Source organism: Podarcis vaucheri (assembly GCF_965113315.1).
Source record: "Podarcis vaucheri genome assembly, chromosome: 2".
Lineage (NCBI taxonomy): Eukaryota > Metazoa > Chordata > Lepidosauria > Squamata > Lacertidae > Podarcis > Podarcis vaucheri.
In genome coordinates, this window is record NC_138760.1 from 122,440,148 (window position 1) to 122,459,344 (window position 19,197).

General features: G+C 48.0%; 1 protein-coding gene and 1 long non-coding RNA gene across 2 annotated transcripts; one reads left to right on the forward strand and one right to left on the reverse strand.

The window, feature by feature from the left end:
• Positions 1-251: 251 nt before the first annotated feature.
• LOC309524881 (uncharacterized protein) lies at positions 252-4,924 on the reverse strand. Its single transcript, XM_082210052.1, has 3 exons — positions 4,352-4,924; positions 2,838-2,964; positions 252-2,196 (listed from the first exon to the last, which is right to left on the reverse strand). Exons 1-3 carry the CDS (start codon positions 4,577-4,579, stop codon positions 926-928), a joined length of 1,626 nt encoding a protein of 541 aa, XP_082066178.1. The 5' UTR covers positions 4,580-4,924; the 3' UTR covers positions 252-925.
• A 158-nt stretch (positions 4,925-5,082) lies between these two features.
• On the forward strand, positions 5,083-18,997 carry LOC309525391. The gene is made up of 4 exons (XR_014216215.1): positions 5,083-5,849; positions 6,601-6,659; positions 10,737-10,776; positions 18,668-18,997. It is a non-coding gene; the product is annotated as an uncharacterized lncRNA (long non-coding RNA).
• Positions 18,998-19,197: the final 200 nt, after the last annotated feature.

Consider the following 19,197-nt stretch of genomic DNA (forward strand, 5'->3'; position numbering starts at 1 on the left):
CTACATGCCCTCCTCAACTTCTTTTCCATTACTAGTAAGTGTATTTGAACCGTGATGCCTCCTGTCTGGCTTATTTCCAATGTGATCTGCCCAGATGGGGATATTCTCACATTCAGGGGGGTTCTTTCCTATTTTAAATCCCTTCAATTTTCAGTACCCAATATTATTCCTGCTCAGGAAGGGCTTTGGCCCACTTGGTGAAATAAATGTGAATTTTCTGACAGCTACAGAAACTGCTCGGACAACAGAACTGTCTCTCTCTCGGGACATGTTTATTAACTCTGCCCTCTTCCCAGGTGGTTATTTTTGTGTTCCATAGACTCTGAAATGAAACTGAAACTCTTCCCACCCCTTAGAAGCTGAAATAGGGAGTCCCCCAACTCATGAGGATGTAACAGGCCTGCTGGATGAGACCAAAGACCCATTTAGTCCAGCATCCTGTTCTCAGGGGGGCCAACCAGATTCCCTTGGGAAGCCCTCCAGCAGGACCTGAGAATAACAGCACTTTTCCCACCTGCGATTCCTGGCAACTGCCATTCAGAGGCACACGGCCTCCCATCTCCCCTTGGCTCCAGCCAGCGTAGCCGAAAGAAATGGGAGTCCAGAACCATCTGGACTCAACTTTAGGCCACAGACATTTAAAGCACTCTTATTCCTCTTTGGCAGCCACGGTTTCCCCCAAAGAATCCTGGAAACTATTAAGGGTGCTGACTGAGAGTTGTTAGAGATTCCCCTCACAGAGCTACAATTCCCAGAGTTCCCTGGGAAAAGGGTCCTATTTTTAAAGGCACTCTGGGAATCTGAGGCCTGCAAGGAGAATTAGGGGCCTCCTAAAAGCTTTCAGCACCCTTCACAAACTACAGTTCCAGGGATTTTTTGTGGTGAAACCGTTCAATTGCTTTAAAGGCCTGGTGCAGTTGAGGCCTTACATCGAGCAGCCATTCGGCTTCTCTTCCGTATGGCTTCTCTTGTGCTTAACAAGGGATGGTTTCCGGCAGAAGCTTTTTCCGCACTCCAAGCACCTGTATGGCTTCTCCCCAGTATGTACTCTTTCATGTATTGCCAGGTAAGCACCAGTGCTGAAACCTTTGCCGCAAACAGTGCATTTGTATGGTCTTTCTCCCACGTGAGTCCTCTTGTGCCTAACCAGAGATTGTTTCCGGCTGAAGCTCTTCCCACAGTCCAAGCATTCATAGAGATTCTTCCCTGTGTGCATGCCCTCGTGTTTCACAAGTGACCCTTTCTGACCGAAGGCTTTCCCGCACACCGAGCACTCATATGGTTTCTCTCCGGTGTGCGTCCCCTCGTGCCGGATGAGATCTGACTTCTGGATGAACCGGTTCTCGCACCGTGAGCACTGATATGGTTTCTCGCCCGTGTGGGCCCTGATGTGCCTCAGCAGGCAAGAGCTATCTCGGTAGCTCTTGCCGCACTCAGGGCATTCGTAAGGCTTCTCTCCCGTGTGGGTTCTCTTGTGTTTAATAAGGGACGGCTTCTGAGTGAAGCTTTTCCCGCACTCGGCGCACGTGAAAGGGCTCTCCCCGGTGTGCACCCGAACGTGCCTCTTCAGATGGGAGCTGGTGCCAAAAGTCTTTCCGCAGTGAATGCAGTCAAAGGGTTTCTCCCCAGTGTGGATTCTCGTATGTGCTCGGAGGTGAGAGTTGCTGTGGAAACTTTTCCCGCAGTACGAGCATTCGTATGGCTTATCATCCATGTGAGCCACAGTGTGCTTCCTAAAGTCTCCTCTCTCTGCAAAGCTTTCCCCGCAATCTGAACATCTGTAGGGCCTCTCTCCCTCGTGGGCTCTCTGGTGTATAATTAACGACGAACTCTCGTTGAAACTTCTCCCGCAGTAAACACATGCATAAGGCTTGCCCTCCCTTTCCATACTTTCAAGGGAGTCAGTGTTTTGGCGGAGATTTCTGCTGCCCTCAGTGGCTCTCATTTTCCTCCTATGCCTGCTGTGGCTTCCATTTTGGAAGGTACTTTGAAACAGTACTCTATCACCCCTCTCACAGAAAGACACCTCTTCGGCTGCCTTCTCTGGATGCTTCCCACAGTATTCTTCTGGGTCCAACTGACATCCAGGGGTCTCTTCTGGCTCAGCAATCTGGAAGTCTCTCTCTTGGGTTGTGCTCAAGCATCTTCTTCCAAGACTTGAGAGTTCAGATTCTTCTGTCTCCTCATTCTTCCATGCTAGAAATGAAAAGAGTCTTTATTTCATTTGTGTGCTTTAGCTACACAGTTGTGGCGCCCACCCTTCAGATGTCAAGGAAATAAATAACTATCTGACTTTTAGAAGACATCCGAAGGCAGCCTCTTTAGGGAAGTTTTTAATGTCTGATGTTTCATTGAATTTTTAATATTTTGTTGGAAGTCATCGAGAGAGGCTGGGGAAACCCAGTCAGATGGGTGGGGTAAAAATAAATTTATTATTATTATTATTATTATTATTATTATTATTATTATTATTATTATTATATTGAACCTCACAACTGGACGACTGCAATGGGGCTGTCCCTTGTGGCTGTTCCAGAAGCTGTGGCCAGGTTATCGAGAGGAGAAATTGGACATGCACATATTACGCCTTTACTGGGGGAATAGCACTGGTTGCTGTTACTTTGTCCAGAAGAGTCTGTGTCAGAACCAGGCCTGAAACACCCAAACAGGGATGCGGAACCAGCTGCCTTCCAGAACTTGCTGGACTCCAACTCCCTTCATCCCTGGTCACTGGCTGCAGTGGCTGCAGCAGAAGGGAGCTGGAGACCCAACAGCATTTGGAAGGCCACAGCAGGTGCCCTTCATCTGGGCTCAACTGTTCAGACAGTAACACTTACCTAGCAAGTTGGCCTGCCTGTCAGCTTCCTGCTTGACTTCCATGGTGGGTTCCACCTTCATTATGTATAATGGTACCTGCTTTGACTTGGGGAGATTAACAGCCACATTGTTTAAAGGCTTGGGTCCCTGAAAACAGTAAGAGGAGAATGATATCACCATGAGATAGAATCAGAGAATTGTAGAGTTGGTAGGGACCTCCTGTAGTCCAATGCAGGAATCTCTGCTAAAGCATCAATGATAGATGGCCACCCAACATCTGCTTAAAAACCTCCAAGGAAGTAGTCTCTGCAAGCTCATAAAGAGCACAGATTACGTGTAATTCAAAGGTTGCCAATCATGGAACTCCCAATACACTAAGTCTAGTGCTGTCTCTCATGCCAACAGAAGGAGGCTATTTGATCCTGCAGAGGCATCTGTCAACAGAACAAGGAGGGCAATCTTTTGCTGATTCTCCTCATCCCACCACCCCACACAGCAGCTGCCTCCCATACTGTACCAAAGGGCACAGCAACCTTCTGGCACTAATTTTGGGGGTGGCATGCGGGGGACTGTAGGGAGGGAAGGGATGTCACGAGTCCCACTATGTGTGCCGTCATCATGAGAGGTCCTTTTGTCAGGGACTGGGCAGAGGAGGAGTGGTGGAGACCACCTCCCCAGCCTGACCCTTCCAGAGAAGAAGACAGTTCAGAATTACAACAGGGGTTTGAGGGAGGTCACAGCTCAGAGGAAGATAAGGGGGAAAGTTGGGAACCAATGGGAGAGGAGGAGGAGGCATAGCTGGAGCAGCTGGCTGACACATTATCACTAGAAAGCATTCCAAACCCACCATCTCCCAGAGCCCAGCAAGCCGTAAAAGTAGGAGAACAAAGGGCTCAGTAGAAAGGGCCCTTAGCGTCACCTGTAAAAGAGATGAGGAATGAGGAAGAGGGAGGAAAAGGGGAAGGAAAGTCACTCAGGACAACACCAACAGGCTGCATTCCCAAGCCTCTCTTTGTAAATATTGAATAAAAGCAGATGGTAATGACTTTCCCTTGTCTTATCCATTCCTGGCAACCTGTCGTGGGGGTTGGTTCCTCTGACTCCTGGCACCAAAACTGTTGAGCCTCCCTACGAGGGAAATTAGCAGCACTTTATCTCTTGCAGAAGCAGCCACTTAAGGCACATCTAAGAACATAAGAAGAGTCCTATCTCCCCCCCCCCCCCGTGAATTCTAGCGATTCAGAATACAACGGCCTCTGACAATAGCGGTATCACAGCTAGCACCAGAATCTGTCTGGTAAGAAATATGAGGCCCACCAGTGTGGGAAGAGAGCTGCTGTGTTCATAACCTGCTTGTGGGATTCCCAGAAGTATCTGCAGGGCCACTGTGAGCACAAAAGCCAGAGGCCTGTAATAAAATTCAGGACTTTGGCCTGATTCAAGAGGGGTCCTACAAGCGAGTCCACCAGAGAACATTTGACCAAGAGCCTTCTCAAACCAGGAGAAAGCACTGATCATGTCCAACACTGCGTACCTGGCGAGGTTCCTCAGCCTCCTGGTAGCAGAACTGGATGATGGCGCCCTTGTCCACAATCTCTTCCTTCACTTTCATAAGAGAACAGAGGCTTCCTGAGGTTTCTTGGGCTTGACGCAGGCTTGCTTCCTTTCCTTCAGTCCCGTGGGTGTCATCAGCTACTGCAACAAGGGAGCCCTGGAATGGCTTCCTATTCTCCCTTGAATGGGGGACCAGTGGAGACTCCATTGTCTTCAAATACACTTCCCACTGAACATCCCAGTTCCGTAAACGCTCCCCCTCCAGATCTTGCTTAATATGCCGCAGAAGCGGCCGAGTTACAAATTCTCCTCTGGTCCCAGCTGTCAGGAAATGAGACTTTGCCTTCCGACTTCAAGCTCTTTCAAGATTCTGGCCCTGCAGGGTCCTGGTCCTTCATTTTTATTTCTTGCTCTACCTCCAGCTGTGGAAAGGGCAAAGCACAAGAAAAGCAAACAGTCCCATGTATTAATCAATGCATCAGGATACAACTGGGGCCATAACTCAGTGATGGAGAAGAGGCCTTGCATGCAAAAGATCGCTGCTAGGAATATCACCTGTCTGAAACCCCGGGGAGTAGCTGCCACTCAGTGTAGACAATAATGAGCAAGATAGACCAATGGTCTGACTTGGTCTAAGGCAGCTTCCATCTCCTCGTTCCTCCCAAAAGTGCCCAGGGCAGCAAAAAGCAAAATGGGAAAACATTATAATTAAAAATAAAATAAAATAACAGATTGAAATCATTTAACAATAATTAAAAACACCTAGAAACGTTTAAAAGCAGTCCAATGTCCTTCTAGTTAATTATTTCAAGGTGGCCAGGAACAGTATATTTCAGTCATCAAATGCGTCCTCAAAGTTAATAGTGAGGGAGACAAGTATGCCTCACTAGGGACAATTCCACAAATGTGGAGCTGCCACTGAGAATGCGTTCTCACAGGTTGTGAAGAAATCCTGTGCATTTGAACTTTGTTTTAATGGGTAATGTGTCATGTATTCTGTCAGCTGTATTATAATATACATCGCAATGTGTTTGACGGGGGAAGTCTTCTTTCTGGTCAGGTGAAAGTTGGTTTAATTGTAACTGACACTGGCATTCCTTAACTGACAGCTGAGTTTGAATTCTCAGGATGCAAATGAAGGATAGAATGCATGCATACTCTGATTGGTGGCTGCAGCTTTAGAATTCTCAGTTAGATAACATGATTGGCTGGGGTTAGATCAAAGGGGCTAGAAAAGAGTATATATATGTGGTTGGAAGCTGGTCAGAGTTAGTTAGTTGGTGCTGGCAGAGAATGGCCAGAAGAAGACAGATGAGGAAGAGAAGGATGGCTGGCTGAGAGGAAGGCAGAGCCGCTGAAGACTTGCTGGGGGGGGGGAAATACCTGAGGCAGTTTAGGACGCTAGGATCTAACATCTGGTATGGGAGCCAAGGGAAAGTCCCAGACAGGATAGCAAAAACAGACTTCTGCATCAATAGGTGAGTAGAGAGTTGAGACGGGGGCTTCCACAAAAGCCCTCACATACTGTTAGTGAGGTTTAACTGACAAGGAGTAAATATAAGGGCAATCTGGCAAAATAATTTTAGGAGGGTAACTGCTTCCTCAAAGCTGTCTTGCTCTTGTGTAAAATAAGCTGTTGGCATTTCATGTGACAGCAACAAAGAGCATGGTCATTTAAAGAGACAGTACCAAATCAAAGTAACCACATAATAAACCTAATTATCCTGCTTGGCAGGGGGTTGGACTCGATGGCCCTTGTGGTCTCTTCCAACTCTATGATTCTATGATCTTTGTTAAACATAGTAACTCTATTTGGTTGGCCTACATCCCACAGTTACCAGGGTTATTGGTAAGTTAAGGAGGTAAAAGGTGTAAGTGCTATTAAATGGTGACAGCAGTAAGGGTTTAGGAAAACCATTGAAGTTGGACTTGGTTAATAACACAAGTTATGAGATACCACTACCCCCCTTCCCACCACACACTTCATCCCCAACGAGGCTACACCTTTAGCAGGGGCCCCCCATGCCTGTGGGAATGGTGCATTCAAAATACTATGCAAAGGGTTAATGCTGTAGAATCTTGTGATGTCATACTGTCTGAGGCAGTTTTTTGTTAGTTGTCAACAGTTGAGGGAGACTTAACTCTTAGAGCATCAAGTACACTCTGTTATGCTGTTTTTTGTCTGCCTCAGATAACTATTAGTCTCGAATACATATTCATATGTTTCAGTAACATAGGTATCACCTGCCTGCCTTGTACATTCAATCTGGCAAGAGCAAGTACACCAGGTAAAAACCATATGCTATTTTTAAACTATGCCTTGCATGGTTGTTTTGGTTGTTGTATTCCTAGGAGGGAAAAGAGAACTATTAAAAAGGGTCAAACATCCTGGGGAAAACTTGCCTCACAACTGGGTAAAGTATAATTGCCACAATGGCAACCATAGAGCACCTGCACCCCTGGTCCCTGGTGAGATTCTTCCCTTTGCTGCCTATGAGAATCAAAACACAAGAAGAACCCCGCAGGATCGTCTAGCCCAGAATCCCGTTTCCTACAGTGGCCAACTGAGCCCTCAAGAGGCGCAATGAATCCAGAAGGTTGGCAGTTCGAGCCCACCTAGGGATGGCTGTGGGCAGGATTCCTGCACTGCAGGGGGGGGTCGGACTAGATGACCCTCGGGGTTCCCCTTCCAGCTCTTCTGGTGCATAGATAGCCACACCACTGCTAGCAGCCTTGTGCTCCGGGACCTCCCCTTTTCCAACCCGTTTTCGATTTGTGACCCGTGGCCACATCTTGGGGTGGTACTGAATGCCAGTCTGAATAGGTCCTTCCCTTCGCCCGTCCGGAACAAGGCTGCATCCATCCTGACCTCTTCCCGACCCCAAATCTCTGAACTGCGTCCTCTTCTCCCCTCTCCCTTTTTCTGCACAGCCCTAGGCGGAATGAGCTACACGGAGGACGCTCTCCTGGGAACAGCTGCAATGAAAACCCTGGATGGGGAGTCTTCTCTTTTCATAGAATCATAGAATCATAGAATCATAGAGTTGGAAGAGACCACAAGGGCCATCGAGTCCAACCCCCTGCCAAGCAGGAAACGCCATCAGAGCACTCCTGACATATGGTTGTCAAGCCTCTGCTTAAAGACCTCCAAAGTAGGAGACTCCACCACACTCCTTGGCAGCAAATTCCACTGTCGAACAGCTCTTACTGTCAGGAAGTTCTTCCGAATGTTTAGGTGGAATCTTCTTTCTTGTAGTTTGGATCCATTGCTCCGTGTCCGCTTCTCCGGAGCAGCAGAAAACAACCTTTCTCCCTCCTCTATGTGACATCCTTTTATATATTTGAACATGGCTATCATATCACCCCTTAACCTCCTCTTCTCCAGGCTAAACATGCCCAGCTCCCTTAGCCGTTCCTCATAAGGCATCGTTTCCAGGCCTTTGACCATTTTGGTTGCCCTCCTCTGGACACGTTCCAGTTTGTCAGTGTCCTTCTTGAATTGTGGTGCCCAGAACTGGACACAGTACTCCAGGTGTGGTCTGACCAGAGCAGAATACAGTGGCACTATTACTTCCCTTGATCTAGATGCTATACTCCTATTGATGCAGCCCAGAATTGCATTGGCTTTTTTAGCTGCCGCGTCACACTGTTGGCTCATGTCAAGTTTGTGGTCAACCAAGACTCCTAGATCCTTTTCACATGTACTGCTCTCAAGCCAGGTGTCCCCCATCTTGTATTTGTGCCTCTCATTTTTTTTGCCCAAGTGCAATACTTTACATTTCTCCCTGTTAAAATTCATCTTGTTTGTTTTTGCCCAGTTCTCTAATCTGTCAAGGTCGTTTTGAAGTGTGATCCTGTCCTCTGGGGTGTTAGCCACCCCTCCCAGTTTTCCCCCAAGCTTGCTCAATTTCTCCTGCCCCTGAACCCCGATCTCTCATTCTCCCCCGTTTCAACTCACCTGCTGTTTGCAGCCTTTGCATTGCCGGCCCTTCTAGGAATTGAAACTCCGCGCACACTCGACCCATTGCCCCAAGGAAGGAAAACCAGACAGTCTCCGCTCTACTTGCCAGAAGTCCCACCTTCTACCGGCTCTCCCCTCCATGGGCCTTTCTAGGCTCCAACAGCTCTGTGTGATTAACTCTTTCAGCGTTTACAACCGACCCCCCCCCCCCACACAATGCACTTTAACTACGCGGTCCTCAGGCAACAGTGTGTAAGGACTCTCCTCTGTGGTTAGCGATGAGACAATGCAAGCCTAGTCCTCTTTACTCGGAAGTAAGGCCACTATGAGGACGCGGGTGGCGCTGTGGGTTAAACCACAGAGCCTAGGACTTTGCTGATCAGAAGGTCAGCGGTTCGAATCCTTGCACGGTGCTCGGTCCCAGCTCCTGCCAACATAGCAGTTCGAAAGCAGTCAAAGTGCAAGTAGATAAATAGGTACTGCTCCAGCGGGAAGGTAAACGTTGTTTCTGTGCGCTGCTCTGGTTTGCCAGAAGCCGCTTAGTCATGCTGGCCACGACGGCTCCCTCGGCCAATAAAGCGAGATGAGCGTCGCAACCCCAGAGTTGTCCACGACTGGACCTAATGGTCAGGGGTCCCTTTACCTTTAAGGCCACTATGGGTGGCCACCCACTGGAGATTGTTTACTTCCTGCGTTATGCAGGACTGGACCAGATGGCCTTTGGGACATCTTCCTAATCTACAATTCTATGATGTTCATCACCTACAGAGGTTGCTCTGATGGGGGGTGCAGAGTGCATTACTCCTTCACACAGCACATTAAACGACGGAATTTGGTCCTGGAAGATGTAATGAAGGTTTTCCCCCCTTTTAAGCCACATACAACAAAAACCATAATAACAATAATAACACAATCTGACAATTCAGATTTGAATACACTGTTATACCTATGGCTACACCTTTTTTAACAGTATTTCCCCACCTCTCTCTCCTCCCTCTACGTCCCGCCACTATCCGCCCTATCACATAAATATTTGTTCCAGATTTCTTCATATTTATCCATTCTTATTTTGCGTTGACATGCAATTTGTTCGTATATAGCTAATCTGTCCATATTATCAATCTATGTGCTCAATGGAATCTTTTTGCAGCTCTTCCAATTCATCAAAACAAGTTTTTTTGCTTCTAATATAGCACGGTAAATCCTTTTTTTTTGACCCCTTGAAAACTCCGTTTCCGGAATATAATTTAGAATTAAATTCAATTCCCCTAAATAACAATTTCTTTTTATTACTCTTGCTATAAATATCCTCACCTCGCACCAAAGTGATCTTATCATCGGGCAGTTAATCATCATAGTACAGTGGTACCTCGCAAGACGAATGCCTCGCAAGATGAAAAACGTGCAAGACGAAAGAGTTTTCCGTTTTTTGAGTCGTTCCACAAGACGAATTTCCCTATGGGCTTGCTTCGCAAGACGAAACGTCTTGCGAGTTTGTTTCCTTTTTCTTAAAGCCGCTAAGCCGTTAATAGCCGCTAAGCCGTTAATAGCCGTGCTTCGCAAGACGAAAAAACCGCAAGACGAAGAGACTCGCGGAACGGATTAATTTCGTCTTGCGAGGCACCACTGTACACATGATGATTAAAGTTCGCCTTTTTACTCCCACATCTCCAGCAGTTGTCTGCACTTGTTGTTTTCTTTTGGCATAGTTTTGCTGGAGTCCAGTAAGCTCTGAATATTATTTTTTGTTGAATAACTCATAGTCTTAGATCCATAGAGGCTATTTCTGTTGATTTTATACTTGACTCCCATATATCATTTGTTATCTGTACCCCTAACTCTTCACTCCATTTTTGTCTATCATGTTCTAAATCATATTTCTTCCTGTTGAGTAGGGTTTTATATAGTGCAAGTGTAGTTTTTTGTTTTTGTTGCAGAGATTAAATATTGTAGCAGCATGGGTGTTTCCGATGCTGCTATAGCGTCAGGACCAAATTGCCTTTCCAACATATGTTTCAATTGGATGTATTGCCATTGTGTTTCATTGGTTAATCCATACTTTACTTGCAAAGTCTTATATTCCACAAATTTGTAATTTTCATCAATTAATTGATTCAATGTCAGAATACCTTTTTTCATCCAATTTTGCCAAATTATTACTTTATTTCCAATTTTTAATTTTGGGTTGGCCCATATTGTTAATTTCTCATGCTGATAGGGGTCATCCTTATTATTTTTATTTATATTCATCCAAATTTTTATAGGTGCTGGAGGAAATGGGGGCGTGGCAGGCTGGGAGTGTTGCAAGCCTGGATTTATGTACTTCCCTGTTTTTATATGTAATTTCTCGTTGTACAGTATATGTTTTTATAATTGCCTTTTCTGTCGCTGTAACCTGCCCTAGGACCTTACGGCAAAGGGCATGTAAGAACGCTGACTTCTAGGTGAAAAGATGCATAGATCTTCCTGCCCTCTTCCCTCTGCAAAACTCTTTTAGAAAAATTCTTCTTCTTCCTCCTCCTCCTCCTTATTATATTTATTTATTTTTCACTAACAGGAACTCAAGGCAGTTTATGGATAAAATAGAAACAGCTAAATAGAAGCAGCTAAAAAGACCACAATGTTTAAAAAGCAACTAAACGTTATATATATATATATATATATATATAGAGAGAGAGAGAGAGAGAGAGATCTCTCACTCATCCAAGCGGCCAGTAGCCCTGTCTATCTCCCATGGATCCCACTTGTATCCAGTTTGTAAGGATACCTAACACAAATAGGCCCATGAGGGGAGAGGTAACAGAGGATGTAGCTCTGTGGTTAGAACACCAAGGTACCAGGTTCATTTCCCAGCATCTGCCCAAGTAGGGTGGAGAGCCCCATCAGAAACTTTGGAGAGCCACTACCAGTCAGAATAGAAAGACAAAATACTGCATTTTACATTGTGTTCTGTGCTGGGACCTTGTGGTGAAAGGAGGATCACAAATCAAAATAAATACATATTGGATCAGTGTGGCACCTGTGACTGCCACAGCACTCTCAGATACCACTGTATCACTGCTGCCAATGCTTCCTGCCTGTCTCAATTTTTAAATTACTATCTTTATTATTGTTGAGAAATATTGCCCTTTTGGCATTTTCTCTTTTGTTTTGTTCTCCCTTCCTCTCTATGTGTGACATTTTTTTGTATCCAGGTTTTGGAGTTTTGAAGAGTGGTGGTGCCTGAGCATCTCGTTTTCTTTTAGGACATAGGTATTTTGTGCTGCCGTAGCAGTTCCTTGTGCTTTCCAAATGTGCCTCTGGGCCCCCAAAAACATCTAAAATGTTTTGCAGTGCCTGTCACATGTATGACTATCTTGCTTCTTAAACAGAAGTCATGGCTGTGTCTGAGGTGCAACGATTTCCTGACTCTCCAGGGACATGTTTGTTGCCTTGAGGCAACAACTCTTAGCCAGAAAAGCTAAGAGAGGCTGAGAGGTTGGTATATAAGGCCTTCTGGGATGTTATAGCTGTGTCCCACTCTCATGATTATAGCTCCCCACTGTCAGGGAGAATGAGCATCTCAGAGAAGGGTGGTGTTCTCGGGAATTTCACATACACACTCATGGTGTCTGAACTGGTGGTGACAGACCAGAAATGAGACCTTCGGGTCTAGTAAAAAGCTTGATGAAGTTGTTGATCCTGTGTGTGGTGCCCGTGAAAAAGGCAAATTCCATGCTAAGGTTCACTAGGAAAGGGATTGGAAATGAACTCCAGGTATCATAATGCCGTTATGCAAATCAATGATGGGACCACATTTGGAATCCTGTGTACAGTTCTAGTTGGCTCGCCTCAAAAAGGATATTGAAGAGTTGGGAAAGCTTCAGAAAAGGGCCACCAAAATGATTGAGGGGATGGGATGAGCCCCACTTCCCAGGAAGAAAGGTTGGGACTTTTTGGTTTAGAGAGCAGGTGAGAAAGAGGCAGCATGATAGAAGTTTAAAAATGACGCATGGCATGGAGAAGGTGAATAGAGAAAAACTTCTGCCTTGTAACACTAGAACTTGAACCTCAAGATTGGAAGATTCAGGACAGATAAGAGAAAGTACCTATTCACATGGCGCATAGTTAAACTATGGAACTCCCTCCCACAGGAGGCAGTGATGGCCAGTCTTAAATGGTTTTAAAAGAAGATTAGACAAATTCATGGAGGAGGGGGATCCCTAGGGCTGTTATTATGGCTGTGCTCTGTCTCCACAGTTGGAAAAAGTAATTCTTCTGAACATCAGTTGAGGGGAACCACAGGAGAGCAGAGGGCTCTTCTTCTCAAATCCTGCTTGCTGGTTTCCCAAAGGCATCTTGTCAGCCACTGTGAGGGCACAATGCTGAACTAGATGGCCTGATCCTGCAGGCATTTCTTATGTTCTTATTTTTTACTTTGGATTTAATAACGGGCTAGATGACAATGAGCATTTGTCCTGATTTGTCTTCCTGTTAATGATTCAATCATCCCAAAATTTTCAGCACCTTTCCTCTTCACTTTCCTAACTCACCAAAGTCTCTTTCTTAAAATTTAAAGACATGGGTTTCCTGTTCTCGGGCACGAGAGTGCTTAAATCCACTTTCATTGTGCAAACCTAAATGTCAGGGGATGATTAGCTGCTTGTGCTTAAAATAGTGCCCCTTCAGAGTTTGTGCGACCCCACAAACCTCTGTGTGTGACAGAGCTCCTCAGACATGTCTGCTCTAGTCACTTGTAGAGTCCGACAGTGGCTGTCTGCGGAAGCGCTTCCAGCAAAGAAGTTCCTTAACGGAAACGCGTCTCCTGGACTCACGACGTGACAGCTTCCGGCGAAGCATAGGTCTCCCTGCAGTTGCTTCTGACACCTCCCCGCTATTTTCGCTCGAAGTGTCTCTCACCCCTTTCTCTCCCCTTCTGCTTCCTGCCTGGGCTGCTGCGTCTCTCTCAGCATTACTGAGATCCTCCTCCAGAGACCCCGCGCTCCCCCTACTGGTCCCTGCTTTAGCTGTTGACTCTCTCCCAGTCTCTGGGAGCCCTACCACTTCCCTTTCCTCCGATGTCAGTTCCCTGACATCCACCTCCCCTCCAGGGCCCCCCTCTCCCCCGCCCCTTCTCTCTCCTCTGGGCGGTGAGGAGCTGAAACCCCTAAAAGAATCCTCCTCATCTTCTGACGTCTCGAACATTTCCCTCCATCGGTCTTCGTTCCGACTCGCTGAATCCTCCTCCACCTCGGAATCAGCGAACCCCTCCAACTCTTCTTCTTCGTCGGTGGTGGCGAAGTATTCCCTCCGGAACCTCGCCACTGGCTGGGGTTTCCGAGGGAATCTCTGATGAAAAGTTTCAATCAAAACCTCGTCATCTACATCCTCTGCCCTGACCCAGGTGTTTTCCGACTCCGGCTCCCCTTCCCACATTACCAAATACTCTACTTGCTCTCCCCTCCACCTGGAATCGAGAATCTCCGCTACATGGTAGCTGTGTTCTTTTTCCTCCATAGCTGGTCCCCTATTGACCCTCCCCTCTCTGTCCCCTATATACGGTGACAGCAATGATCTGTGGAACACTGGGTGCAACTTCATGTGGTTAGGTAACCGGAGTCTGAAAGCCACTGGGTTGACCTGTTGCGTGACTTCAAATGGGCCCAGTCTTTTGGGTCTTAACTTCTTACAACCTCCTTTAAATGGTAACCCTTGGGTGGACAACCACACCTGATCCCCCACCCTAATGCTTTCTCCTTCCCTTCTGGTTTTGTCTGCCTGCCTCTTATATTCCTCCTTCGCCCTGTTTAAATTAAGTTGGAGCTGGCGATGGATCGCTTCCATTTCTTCAACGAACTGTTCTGCGCCTGGAACGCTCCAGTTCTCCCCCTCCCCCCCTGGGAAGGCTCGGGGATGACACCCGTGATTGGCCAAAAAAGGGCTCATTCCCGTGGACACGTTCTCCGCATTGTTATAGGCAAATTCTGCCAACGCCAGCTTCTCCACCCAATCATTCTCTCTGTCATTCACATAACACCTCAAATATTGCTGGAGGACACCATTAGCTCTTTCCGCCTGCCCGTTGGTTTCTGGATGACGGGCAGTTGAGAAATTCACCTCTACATGCAATAAGCTCATGAGCTTCCTCCAGAACCTGGAAGTAAATTGTTTCCCTCGGTCCGAAACCACCCTCAAGGGGGCACCATGCAATCTAAACACATTTTCCACAAACAATTTAGCGGTTTCTTCTGCTGTGACCGCATGTGAGCAGGCTATAAAGTGGGCCATCTTGGTTAACAGGTCTACCACAACCATAATGGCTGTCTTCCCTTTGGACCTGGGCAGATCAGTCATAAAATCTATTGCCACTGCCTCCCATGGTCTTTCCGGCGTGGGTAGTGGTTCTAATAAACCTGCCGGTGCCCGCCTCTCCCCCTTGGCTCGTTGACATCGGTCACACCCTCTCACATACTCCCGCACATCTTCCCTGACCTTGGGCCACCAGAATTCCCTGGTAACCAGCCACATGGTTTTGTGTTGCCCAAAATGCCCTGCTGTGGGGCTATCGTGCAGTTGCTTGAGTACCTTTTCCCTCAATTCTCCTTCAGGTACGTATAACGCTCCCTTGTAGTACAACGCCCCGTTTCTCTCCTCAAAACCCCCGGGTTTGTCTCCCTCCCTCCTGAGACCCCTGAGTTTGTCCTGGGCATATTCATCCTGCACCGTTCCCTCTATCAGTTCCCTTAGCCCCACCAGTGCCGCCCCACACACCCAGCGATCCTCGGGAATGACATGGGTCTCTTCGGGTGCACCCTCTCCCTCCAAATATTCAGGTTTGCGTGATAGAGCGTCCGCCCTAACGTTCTCCTGGCCTGGTACGTAACAAATCTCAAAGTTAAATTTGGAGAACTCCTGGGCCCATCTCAACTGCCGTTGGTTGAGCACTCGCGCAGTTCTCCAATACTCTAGATTCTTATGGTCCGTGCGTACTTGCACCTTCTGTTGTGCACCAATTAGTAGGTGCCTCCATCTCCGGAAGGCCTCATAAATCGCAAGAAGTTCCCGGTCATACACCGTGTAGTTTCTCTCCGATTTGTTCAGCTTTCGCGAAAAGAAGGCACACGGTCGCCACTCGGACCCCTCCTTCCCTGGCTGCAGAAGAAGCACCGCCCCTATGGCTCTGTCAGAAGCGTCTGTTTCGACCCTCAGCTTTTTTTGTAAATCCACATGTAGAAGTTGTTCGTCAGAGGCGAAGGCCTTTTTCAGTTCCTCAAACGCTCGCTCCGCCTCCCCCGTCCAAACAAACTTCTTTTTGCTGCTGAGACAGTCCGTGATGGGCGCCGTCAGGTGAGCGAAGTTTCGGATGAACTTACGATAAAAGTTTCCAAACCCTAGGAACCTCTGCACATCCTTCTTAGTCTTGGGGGTTTTCCATTCCAGCACCGCTTGAACCTTGCCGGGGTCCATGGCCAACCCCTTGTCTGACAAGCGGTACCCCAGGAATTCCACCTCCTTGGTATGAAACTGACACTTCTCCAGTTTCACCCACAGTCTGTTGGCATGCAGCCTGCTCAACACTTCTCTGACGTCTCTCACATGTTGCTCCTCATTCTCCGAATACACCAACACGTCATCTAAGAAGGCCACGCAATTCTTGTAGAGCAAAGGCCCCAGTACATGGTTCATAAAGGCTTGAAAACACGCGGAGCCTGCTTGTAATCCAAAAGGCATAACGAGATATTCAAATGCCCCCAAAGGGGTGAACATGGTGGTCTTCCATTCATCCCCTTTCCTTATACGTATCAGGTTGTACGCCCCCCTTAGGTCCAGCTTTGTAAAAATCTTTCCTTTTCGCACCCTGGTCAAAATATCATCAATCCTGGGCATAGGAAAAGCCACCGGCTCTGTCACTGCATTTAGGGCCCGAAAGTCACATACCAGTCTCGGCTTGTCCGTGTTCTTTTTATCCACAAAAAACACTGGGCTACCCCCCGCTGCCTTGGACTCTCTGATGAAGCCTCTCTTCAGGTTCTTGTCAATGAACGCTCGCAACTCCTGCATCTCCCTGTCTGACATGGCATACAACCTGCCTACAGGAAGCTGTGCTCCAGGGAGTAAATTGATCTGGCAATCAAAGGGCCTATGCGGGGGTAGTTGGTCAGCTTCCTTCTCGCTGAACACGTCGCTGAGATCAGCATACTGTGATGGCACCTTCCCCTTCTCCATCACTTCCGTCCCTGCTAGGGTGGCTTGGGCCCCTGCTGACCCCTTTTCCCCCCTGCAGTGTTCTAAGCAATGTGCGGAACCGAAGGAAACCACTCTTTGATGCCAGCCCACCAGCGGATCATGTAGGGCTAGCCAGCTCATTCCCAAAATAATGGGAGCGCCTCCCAAGGTGGCCACATTAAACGCTATCAGTTCTGTGTGCCTTGCCACCCTCATTATCATTGGGATGGTCTGCAAGCTGACGCCTCCTCCCAACAGTTCTCTGCCATCGATCGTGGTCACCTGCAGGGGGTTGCTTAAGGGGATAGTCTGTATCTGGTGTTCAGCCGCAAACTCCTTGCTCATGAAATTGCAGGAGCTGCCTGAGTCTAACAGCGCCTTTATTTTTAGGGGGTGTCCATTTTGCAACTCTAGCGACACTTCAATCACTAGAGCAGGTCGAGGAGCTTCTGGCACTGGCACTTGGGAAAGGGGCACTTTCACTGCTCTTTGGCCTGGCTGCAGTGCCCTGCTGGCAACCAGGCGTTGGCTTTTACCTGCTCCGTTTCTCCCTGCTCTTCCCCCTCAACAGTTCCCACCATCCCTTGCCATTCCTTCCTCTGGGGGCAGACTCTGGCAAAGTGGCCTGGCTGTTGGCAGAGATAGCATTTCCGGGATCCCTTTCCCTCCTTCTTCGCCCCCTCACTGGGCTTTGAAACTGCGCGCGCGCGGGCTGTTCCGATTTCCATCGGCTCTGCCGGCGGGAAAGCTGGCTCAGGAATGTCTGGAATGCGTAACTCCTTCCAACGTTCCCCTCTCCCTTCCCGCCTCTCCAAGGCTCTTGCCTCCTGGCGCGCTCCAATGGTCAGCGCAGATTTGGTCAGCTGATCCATAGACACCGCCCTGGGGCTCCTGGCCAGCTCGTCTTTCACAGCTGAAGAAAGACCTTCTTCAAATAGCATCTGAATGGGTGCTGCCGATAAATCCCACCCCAATCTGTGAATCAGCATGGTAAATTCAGTCCAGTACTCACGGACAGATCTGCTTCCCTGCTTGCAAGCCATTAGCTGTCTGCGCACTCCCCCCTCCTCAATATCGCTGGAGAACATGATATCCATTGCACGAAAGAATTTCATAGCGTCCTTCAGGATATCGTTGTGCGTTGCCATCAGGGGTCGAACCCAGTCCCGCGCCCCCTTCTCAAGATGCCCAATTACGAAAGCAACTCGGGATTCCTCATCAGGGAACTCATCAAACTGCACATTCAGGGCATATTGCATTTCAGTCCTAAAGGCATGGTAATCCTTGGGGTCCCCCCCAAACTTCTGCACTAATCCTGGTACCTTTCTGGGGAACTGAGTGGTTCTCCCCTTCTTGTCTGCATCTTGAGCCCTCCTCTCCTCGAGCCTCGCCGTCTGCAGCGCAAGTTGGACCTCCAATGCTCAGTATCTGTCTTCCAAGCTTGGACCAGCTCCACCCCCTGCGGCTCCGGCTCCTGCTGGGTCGCTCATGATGCCTTCTCCTGCACAGGCAGCGTACAGAGACTGTCGGACTGCTGTCAGGGGATGATTAGCTGCTTGTGCTTAAAATAGTGCCCCTTCAGAGTTTGTGCGACCCCACAAACCTCTGTGTGTGACAGAGCTCCTCAGACATGTCTGCTCTAGTCACTTGTAGAGTCCGACAGTGGCTGTCTGCGGAAGCGCTTCCAGCAAAGAAGTTCCTTAACGGAAACGCGTCTCCTGGACTCACGACGTGACAGCTTCCGGCGAAGCATAGGTCTCCCTGCAGTTGCTTCTGACACCTCCCCGCTATTTTCGCTCGAAGTGTCTCTCACCCCTTTCTCTCCCCTTCTGCTTCCTGCCTGGGCTGCTGCGTCTCTCTCAGCATTACTGAGATCCTCCTCCAGAGACCCCGCGCTCCCCCTACTGGTCCCTGCTTTAGCTGTTGACTCTCTCCCAGTCTCTGGGAGCCCTACCACTTCCCTTTCCTCCGATGTCAGTTCCCTGACACTAAATTTACTGTAGGCAGTTGGATCCCTCCCCCCAAAGAGTGACACACTGGATGCATCTGGGTAAACAGCTGTGTTATCTTTGCAACGTAAGTGAGCAATGTCTTCCATCTGCACCCTCCCTCTCTGTATCCTCCGTCTAGGCAAGCAAGAGTCATGGTCAGAGTTCAAGGACACGCGAAAACACTCAAGGAAAATGCAGAGCAGGGTCTGTAACAAGTGCGGCTGGAGAGGGTGAATGTTCCAAGGGCTAGGCATAAAGTCTTGAAGAGCCACTCTGCTGGGGTTGTCCAACCCCTGGTAACAAGAAGGGTTAGCGTTATGAAGATTTCCCCCCTTCAGTAGTAGAGTGCTTGGGTTTTCCACAGTGTTATCACAACTGATCTTAAACACTCCATCCATTTCCACATCCAGATTGGTCCTGATTCCCAAATCTCTCACCCATTTCCCCCGCCAACCAATACACTTCTTCAAGCTACTGTTTGGATGTTTTGGAGCACTCTGAATTCTACCTCAGGAAACAATATCCTAAGCAATTTGGGACCGAAAAGGATTGCTGTCAACAAGAAAAGGAGGTGTGTGTGTGTATATATATATATATATGGGTATACAGTACAGTAGTGGAATTTTCCCACCATTCTTATTAAAATATGTTGTATCAAGAACATTTCTA

What these genes read in the sequence shown, in the direction of transcription:
- LOC309524881 (XM_082210052.1), bottom strand. Translation starts at nt 4,579, where the DNA reads ATGGAGTCTCCACTGGTCCCCCATTCAAGGGAGAATAGGAAGCCATTC. An exon ending in AGGCTGAGGAACCTCGCCAG is followed by an intron (nt 2,965 to 4,351) that starts GTACGCAGTGTT and finishes TACTGTTTTCAG; the next exon opens with GGACCCAAGCCTTTAAACAA. An exon ending in CAGGCAGGCCAACTTGCTAG is followed by an intron (nt 2,197 to 2,837) that starts GTAAGTGTTACT and finishes TTTCATTTCTAG; the next exon opens with CATGGAAGAATGAGGAGACA.